The sequence below is a fragment of the Pestalotiopsis fici genome, assembly GCF_000516985.1.
Source record: "Pestalotiopsis fici W106-1 unplaced genomic scaffold PFICI_Scf_13, whole genome shotgun sequence".
NCBI lineage: Eukaryota > Fungi > Ascomycota > Sordariomycetes > Amphisphaeriales > Sporocadaceae > Pestalotiopsis > Pestalotiopsis fici.
In genome coordinates, this window is record NW_006917103.1 from 1,287,824 (window position 1) to 1,295,896 (window position 8,073).

The following is an 8,073-nucleotide window of genomic DNA, read 5'->3' on the forward strand; positions in this document are numbered from 1 at the left end:
ATTCAATGATACAGGCAGATAAGCGAGACCAATGGGTCGACCCTTTTGGGTTTGGTGTCTCGTGCTCGAAAAAGTCCTATGGGGGCTGAATACCACCCGGGTGCTACGTTCCACACGAGTAAGACAGCCAGTGATGAGAGTGTGGATTTTGTAGAAAGATGTGGTAAACTGGATTGGGAAATGCCGTTGCGTTGAAACATGATTGATAACATGATTGCATGCAGGAAATCCCATAGGATTCTCAATAACTGGAGGAAATAACACCATTTATTGGTACCTTGGCCCCAGAAATGACAGTATCATAACATAATTAACCCGAATGCGAGGGGGGTGCCAAGAAGATGATGGACAGTCAAAACCCAAAACGAATGAGTATTTGAACATGTGCAGCTGAAGCTTAAATGACTTGGGGGTGGTGGGTGACGGAGATTCTCGATTTAGATTCTGGTGGGGGATTAACGGAGTGCCTCGTTTGGGCTTAGGCATGAGCTGGGGGATGGCTTCCCGATATCTCCACTTCTTTGTAGAGCTGCTGCTTGGTTCCCGAATCAATTGATCCATCCATATTCGTTGTGTACAGCTGGTCTCGTTCGAGCTTTGGCCCCCGTCAAGTCCCGTCCGTAACCGTGCTCTTACCCCCTCCACAGTCTGTTCCTGCCCATCCATGTCTGGTCCGTTGGGTTTGGCTTCAACATGACCTGACCTGATCTGACCTGACTTGACCTAAGGGTAGTAGCTACCGTAGCGTCGTTCTTCCCGTCTGTCTGACCCAAACCGAACCCAGCTTCTAGGCTGAATTTCGCATAGACGGAGATCAGTGGGCACGCACATCCAGTGCCAATGCGCTCCCTCGATTGCGCTCCGTGACGCAGCCTGCAGTGTACGAAAGTGCGGTACTGATCTTGTTATTGGAAATCCTTGTTATTATTATCTTCGCTTGCGGGCTTGTCTCTTTTCGCCATTCCTCAAAATAGGCATATCCAGCCGTCTCCGGCTCCTCCTCCACGCGCCCGGTGCTCCGATCCCAGGAGCACGACTCGCGGACCATGGTCAAGTTTGTCGGCAACGACGAGTCTGGCCTACCACTCAAAAGAAAACAGGTTGCTCAGGCCTGTGACTCGTGCCGGAAGCGCAAGGTACGCGGCTTTTTGATCCGTCTGATCGGTCTACTTTTTTTTTTTTTTTTTTTTTCCCTGGTCCCTCCCATCTCTTTTCGATCCATTTACTATGTACATAGTCTCGAGTCGTGTCGGGGCCCCATCATATCCATGTGTCTCGTTGCCACCATGCTTGCCATGCTGTGCCGCTGATAGCTTGTTCTTCCTTGCGCACAGAAGCGATGTGTTCACGAGTACGACTTAAGTCCGGAGGACAGCAGCCCAACATACAATTCGGAATCTCCGACCAAGCCTGTCCGTCGTGTCTCTCACAATGCCGGGGAGACGCCTGACTTGTCCCCTACAGAGCTGAGGTCCCAGGGTTCCATTCCACCCCAGCCGGAATCCCGGGCAGCAACTCGCTTCGTAGGGGATCTTAACCCGAGACACCTGTTCATCGAGGCCACAAGCCCGCACTCCGCCCGAGATCTCTCGGTCCGGGGTGGTGTGGGCGTCTGGGAGTCTCGGAATACCGCCCAGGATGCCCGGTCAGCAGCTGCACCCAGATCCGCACCCTCCTTGATCGGACCGTCTCAAACTATGCAGAATCTTTTGGCCCAGCAAGTCCAAGTAAAATATCAAACATGTGTACCGGCTGTCCAGGACTGGTTTGCTCTGAGGAATATCTATCTTGGGAAACAAGACCCACTGTATCCCGTCATCAACATAGCCTTGGCTGATGGTCAGGATGCTGGTTCCATCCTCGTCAGGCAAGTCATCAGTCTTGCCGCGGCTGCAAACTCACAGGCCATGCCCCATCTGAGACTACTCCCCAACGGGGTGTTACTCAGTCGTCCCGAGTTCACCGCCGCACTCTCTGTGGCAATCTATACTACGGTCGAATCTGGATTGATCACAGACCGTGTGTTGCTAATCCGCGTCCTGCTTCTCTTCTCCATGTACATGCAACCTACTTGTCCCGAAGAGGCTGACATGCCGACGGCCATATTTGCCAAGGCGGCTCATCAGTTTATGACTCTGGGACTGCATCTCGACATGGGAGCGGCCGAGGCCGACCATGAAGACTTGCGATCTCTCTTTCTGTGTACTTGGGCCCTGGACCGTCTCAACTCGGCCATATACGGCAGATCATGCACTGTACACGAGCGAGATATTGGTTGGGACTTTGAAGATTCCATCAAACGGCAGAACCCGCCGTTCCGCTTACTACTGTCTGTCGTCAACCAGCTCGAGGACGTCATTGACCTGTACCGGCCACAAAAGGACAAGGACTTTATTGACATGCCAATCCTTGAGCAGCTCATAATTGATTCCGAGGCCACTCAGGTTTCTGAAACTCTACTCGGTATGTAGACAGCCTAGAATGAAAAATCATGTCGCTAGATGTGAAAGCTGACATGTAACATAGCGACTGTGGAGGTCTTCTACCACGCTGTTGCCATCCTGTCGTGTCGTGTCAATCAGGAACTAACCAAATCAGCGCTTCCGTCACGAGCAAACAACAGCCGGCGCTCCTTGTCAGCAGATCGGATTACCGAGCTTGTACGCGACAGCCTTGGCGACCGCGATAGGCTATCGTACCTGCCCATCATACCGTATGCAGTTTCGCTCTCGCTGAGTGTCATGTACCGCAAAATGCGCTATAGTCAGATACCCATGTTTAGAGAGCGTGGCCTTCGCGCTTTCGAGGCCAATACGAAGCTCCTGAAGCAGCTGGGCGAGACGTTCTGGACTGCAAAGACCACGGGAGAGATGGCGGAACGGGTGCTGCAGGAAATGGGCCGGGCCACCGCCTTCAAGAATCAAGAGTCGGGTAAGAATAGTGTGCGAGAAGGTAGCGATCCTCACCCACTTCCGGCCATCCAGACCCAAATCAACGGATTGCCTAGAGGGTTACCCTTGACCACGTTGCCACCCCCTAGCAGCATGGCTACTATGATGCCCGAGGCACCTATCCCCGAGATCGATATCTGGGAACACATCAATCCCCAATTCAACATTGGTGCCATTGAAGCAGCGTTCCAAAATACGCTCGACATGCAGGCCGTGACCTATTACGACTGGGGCCAGAATCCAAGCTGGCCCTTGTGGAACGAAAGACATGGTGTGGAATAAATGGATTGGGGGAGGGGATGTGTGTTTGATCATTCCTTGCATTTTTACAAGGAGCCCTGGGAGCCAATCCGACATGAGACATGAGCAGAATTATACCCCTTTGTAGTCGCGCTTTGAATTATTCTAGCGCATATCAAATTAATTCAACTAGTTCTTACCTCGTTATCTACTCATTCGGTTCGCCGGGGCATGTTCCAGCTATGAATCAAGGTGAACTATGAATCTGCGTCTCACATTGTGACTCGGCGCCTATTAATTGGGCACGCATCTGATATTTATATCTATAAAAAAAAAAAAAAAAAGTCTTTTGTAGCAAGGTCACTCATGTGTAATCTTGTAATCTTGTCATTCATAACAAAATGGTGTTTCTTAATCATGCAACAACAGGCAGTGCAGATTATAAAGAGCAGAAGAGGTTATGCTGGAATGGCTTATTAATTGGTAAAGTGGCGGAATTCCCCACAGTTGACAGACAGCTGCGCAATCAATTCCGCGTTGCTGTCGCACTCAAACCGTCACGACTTCTATTGCCACGCCTCTTTTGTCGCCAAGTCGTTCTTTGGAATTTCCTCGCAGCCGACATACGTATATCTAGAACTTTAGAACCACCGCCATTAGTCGCCAGCACGATGCCGAATCCACTCATCTGGGTTGTTGCCACTGTTCTTATTCCTGCAGCAGTATGTTTACCACGTCTACCAACCATTTTGCACATGGCATCCCGGTACTAACGATTGTGCCTGTATTCAGGAAGGTCTTTTGCAACGAGTAAGCACACGCGAATAGCTGGGGGTTTCTTCTTCTCCCCCTCCTTTCAAAGTTATCGCAGGAGCTGACTTGGGAAACGTCTGCAGCTCGTTCGATCGCCCCAGTTCTACCGCGGCGTCGAGCGCATCCATCGCAAGGTCGAAGACTACAAGCATGGCCGCGACCCAAACGACCCTCTACGGCCCGGCGAAGCGACGCGCGAGCCAGAACACGAGGGACGAAAGGGATTTTTCAAGTATTTTACCGAGGAAATGCGAAACCAGCTTCGGGGGACGCCGACGGAAGATTTGCCGCCACACAATAACAACAAATCCTCGAAGCGAGAGAAATGAAAACTGCGTGAATGCAGAGTTGGGATATTGAACCCGCCATTAGCTTCTCGCCTCTACACAAATGATTTGGCAGTGAGCAGACACGTCGCGCGCGCGTCTACATGAGAGCATCAATAGCGGGTGTGCAAGAGATATGCGCGAACACAGCACGTTAAACAGCACATTGGTGCTCCGGATCGGCCGGCCACTTGGGGGCCACTTTAGGGGGCCACCTGAGGGATCTGCTTGCTGGCTGCTATTGCTGCTAATATTACCGCTTCCGCTGCCGATAAACGCCGAATTCAGCATGTCCGCCTTGCATAATCATCATATCATGGACCTGGGCATAACGCTATGCGGGACCAAATGGGGAAGAGTTGCGGACTCCAGGTATACTGCTCGGAAGCAAACCGGGAAATAAAAAGAAACAAGAGATAACGCCCAGAGCTTGGTAATTCGTCTTGAGCTTCCCTTTGGTCTGTCTGCCATGCAAGGACCTTCGAGGCCACCAGCGGGCGTTACACAATATGCAGATTCTCATGCCCGTAAGGGATTTCCATTCTCGTGCTGGCACCGGCAGTTGGCATGTCGTCTGCAAGATTTGTCGCCTCCCGGCCAAGCGAAAACTCCCAGGAAATTCGACCAATGAATAGACTGTTCGTGGTCCCAAGGGGGATACAGACGAATGCTGCTTGAAAGCTGCTACTGCAAGCAAGAACGCGTGTCATGATGCCATGAGTCTCGTGCCATGAAGATCATGAAACGTTTCATTGCATTTGAATTATAGATTGATCTGAAATACAAGACCATTTTCTCTTTTTGATAATATGCTCATACTCCACTTGAATGTAGCGCTATTAGCGACCTAGAGAGACATGGGACCATTAACTCGATTCTGCTCTTGGTACATTCATGCAGAATGCAAGGAGCTCCGGCAGTGCTCGTCCCTTCTGTCAGCACTCTATGTTCCAAGCAAGGGCCACCATTGGTGACGCAAGGACTGCCATCTTTTGATTGCGCAGGGAGACACGCGGGGTATCAAACAGATCCTGGTTGGATAAACTATCATGGCAGTGCCGTTGATAGGAAAATCTGTTGTCAAAAATACTCATCCCTCCTCGAGTGTCCAAAGGACTGAATAGTTCACGTCCCAGAACCCAGAATAGAGTCATGTAAGGACTGAGGAAAAGGCCATCCCGCTCCTCTTGAACAAACATGCGAGGCCGATGTAGAAGCAAACTTTTCCTTGACCCAGATGATCGTCAAATGTAGACTATAAGATGTATTTGATGGAGACCACGAGAAGTTGAAGTTTTTGAGTAAATCGTGACCAATCGACAACGACAACAGTGAAGAACACCCACAACTAGTTGCTAAACAGACTAAACAGCCCGCAAAAAGAAAATGCTGTTCTTCAATATTATTTCCCCTGTTGCCATTGTTGCATTCACTTCAGCTTTGGTAAACCTCCCCCCAATGGCATGGCATGAGTGACCACTTTGTTAATGAATAATCCTTCCTAACCTAATTTTGCAGACCCTCCCACGATCCACCCATGTCTCTACGCCAAGGTTTCTGACGACGCAGGATATTTACGTAGAGCCACGCGTGAGTTTTGAACAAAACACTTGTAGCATGAATCCATGCAAAAATGCTCCAATCCCAAAAAAAAAAAAAAAAACCTGACTGATATGAAATGACAAAAACAGGAAGCCCCAATTTGCTTCAACGGACAAGGCAGCGTCGCCACAGGGGTCAATGAAGGCATTTCGACGCTGCGGAGCCGCGCTGCCCACGTTGCCAACGGCTTTTCCCTGATCCCCCTGGCGCAAAACGGCGGCCAATGTGTCCGGCTCACGTGCAGCTACAATGTCGGCATCTGGGCTTGTAATGACGCCGACGTGGGTGCGCTGGTCACGTATGAGAATATCGCTCGGTACGCTGAGAATATACGTGATGCTTGCGGTCCTGCCTCGAATGGTATTTGGGTTCATGGTGAGTCTTTCCCCACTTTTAATCCTTTCTAATTTTTGTTTTCTTCTTGAGAATTGATGGACAGTCTGCTGATTGATACAACTCTTGGCAGGCCAGCAGTTTGCTTCCGAGATCAATGGTCTTCGTTGGAATGTCATTGTTGGGCGTGATGATGGAGGGTGTTAGATAGATGAATCTGTCCATTTGTCGTTATGCCTGATTGATTCACTACACGGAGCATGGGATAAACAAGTGTAGAGGGATTGATGAGCTGATGGACATGTCACGACATTTGTTGTTTATTGTCTTCTTTCTTTGGGTCTCTTTAGAAAAAAATGAACATCTGAATTGAAGGAAACCTAGCTTTTGGAGTCTAGAAGAAAGGCAGCGTTGCCAAAGTTTTTCTTATCTACGTCATCTCTTTTTTGTGATCGAGATTTAAACATTATACAATATAACCCGAAAAGTCCAAGTGGCCCAAAATGGCCAACTACTCCTTTATTTCGCCAAGGCCGTTAGTGAGGGGGATCGCTTTATACTTGTTCGCAAATCTCCCCTCTCATGTTTCTCTCATCCACCTTTTTAATCCTTGAAAAGGGAGAAAAATTAAGAAGTGGTGATGAACAGACCAAGAGGGCAAGGGTTGTAGTCCTGGAAGAACCAGAGCTCGGTGTCGCCGCCGCTGACGTCGGCCATCTCAAAGGCAATGGTGGAACCAGACGGGCACTCGAACGACGAGATGTTGTAGGCGTTGCCGGGCGAGACGGTGAACTGGCCCAGGTCCGACTCGACCGAGGGCGCATTGTTGTACGACGTCTCCTGGGTGGCGTACGTGGTCAGCTTGGAGAAGTCGAGGGCGCCCGAGCCGGAAAAGGTAAAGTCGGACGTCTCGAGCGTGTCCCTCGTGGGGAACAGGAAGACGAGGTTGCACGTCTTGCCGGCGTCCTTGGTCTCAATGTCAAAGTTGAAAATGGTGGAACGAGTGGGGGTGATGTCGCCAAAGTAGCCCGTGCCGTTGGCCGTGTCGGGGCTCGAGCTGTCGGTGACAATGATGAGGTGGGGCAGGTTGAACTCGCCGGCGTTGGTCACGGTGCCGGGGCAGGACTCGGGGATGTTGACGGTGCTGGGCGAGGGGACGTAGACGCTCTGGATGGTGCTGGTAGATCCGCTACCCTCGGTGGGCGTGGTCGAGTAGACGGCAGAAGTCTGGGGAGTAGTGACGGCTCCGCTTGTGGTTGTGCAGGGGACGGTGGTGGTCTGGTCCACGTCGATTGTGGTTCCCTGCTGAGAAGTCGAGGACTCGGCAACGGGGACAGTGGTCTGGCTTGACTTGACCGACGAGACTTCACTGGTCGAGTAGACAGGAACAGTCTCGCTAGACTCGATGGACGAGACACCAGTCGTGTACTTGGGCACAGTGACAGTCGAGGTCTTGGACAGAGTAGACTGGAGGTAAGTGGTGCTTCCAATGGACTGGCTCGACTCGACAGGGACAACGGGAGTGGTCGAGTAGACGGCAGAGGTCTCGGGGGTAGAGATAGCTCCGCTAGAGGTTGTGCAAGGCACAGTGGTGGTCACATCGACATCAATGGTTGTTCCCTGCTGGGGAGTCGAAGACTCGGCAACCGGAACAGTCGAGGGGCTAGTCTTGACAGAGGTCACCTCGCTAGTCGAGTAGCCCGGGACCGAGACGGTGGACTGGCTAGACTCGGCGGGAACGACGGGGGTAGAGGCGGCACCAGTCGAGGTTGTGCAGGGAACCGTAGTGGTAATGTCCACATCAACGG

The 8,073-nt window shown here is 51.2% G+C and overlaps 4 protein-coding genes across 4 annotated transcripts in view; 3 read left to right on the forward strand and 1 right to left on the reverse strand.

Moving 5' to 3' along the window:
* Positions 1-1,046: 1,046 nt before the first annotated feature.
* On the forward strand, positions 1,047-3,233 carry PFICI_14828 (uncharacterized protein; the record flags this gene model as incomplete). Its single annotated transcript, XM_007843409.1, has 3 exons — positions 1,047-1,136; positions 1,335-2,463; positions 2,527-3,233. The coding sequence occupies 3 exons, from the start codon at positions 1,047-1,049 to the stop codon at positions 3,231-3,233; spliced, it is 1,926 nt and encodes a 641-aa protein (XP_007841600.1).
* A 629-nt stretch (positions 3,234-3,862) lies between these two features.
* Positions 3,863-4,333, forward strand: PFICI_14829 (uncharacterized protein; the record flags this gene model as incomplete). Its single annotated transcript, XM_007843410.1, has 2 exons — positions 3,863-3,913; positions 4,088-4,333. The coding sequence occupies 2 exons, from the start codon at positions 3,863-3,865 to the stop codon at positions 4,331-4,333; spliced, it is 297 nt and encodes a 98-aa protein (XP_007841601.1).
* Positions 4,334-5,716: 1,383 nt separating this feature from the next.
* PFICI_14830 (uncharacterized protein) lies at positions 5,717-6,472 on the forward strand (the record flags this gene model as incomplete). Its single annotated transcript, XM_007843411.1, has 4 exons — positions 5,717-5,773; positions 5,849-5,920; positions 6,022-6,307; positions 6,399-6,472. 4 exons carry the CDS (start codon positions 5,717-5,719, stop codon positions 6,470-6,472), a joined length of 489 nt encoding a protein of 162 aa, XP_007841602.1.
* A 420-nt stretch (positions 6,473-6,892) lies between these two features.
* PFICI_14831 (uncharacterized protein) overlaps positions 6,893-8,073 on the reverse strand; it is a gene marked incomplete at both ends in the record, with an annotated part of 2,495 nt that continues 1,314 nt past the window's right edge. The window contains one exon of the mRNA XM_007843412.1: positions 6,893-7,933. Within this exon, the coding sequence (XP_007841603.1) occupies positions 6,893-7,933 (1,041 nt within the window). The remainder of the gene's footprint in view (positions 7,934-8,073) is intronic.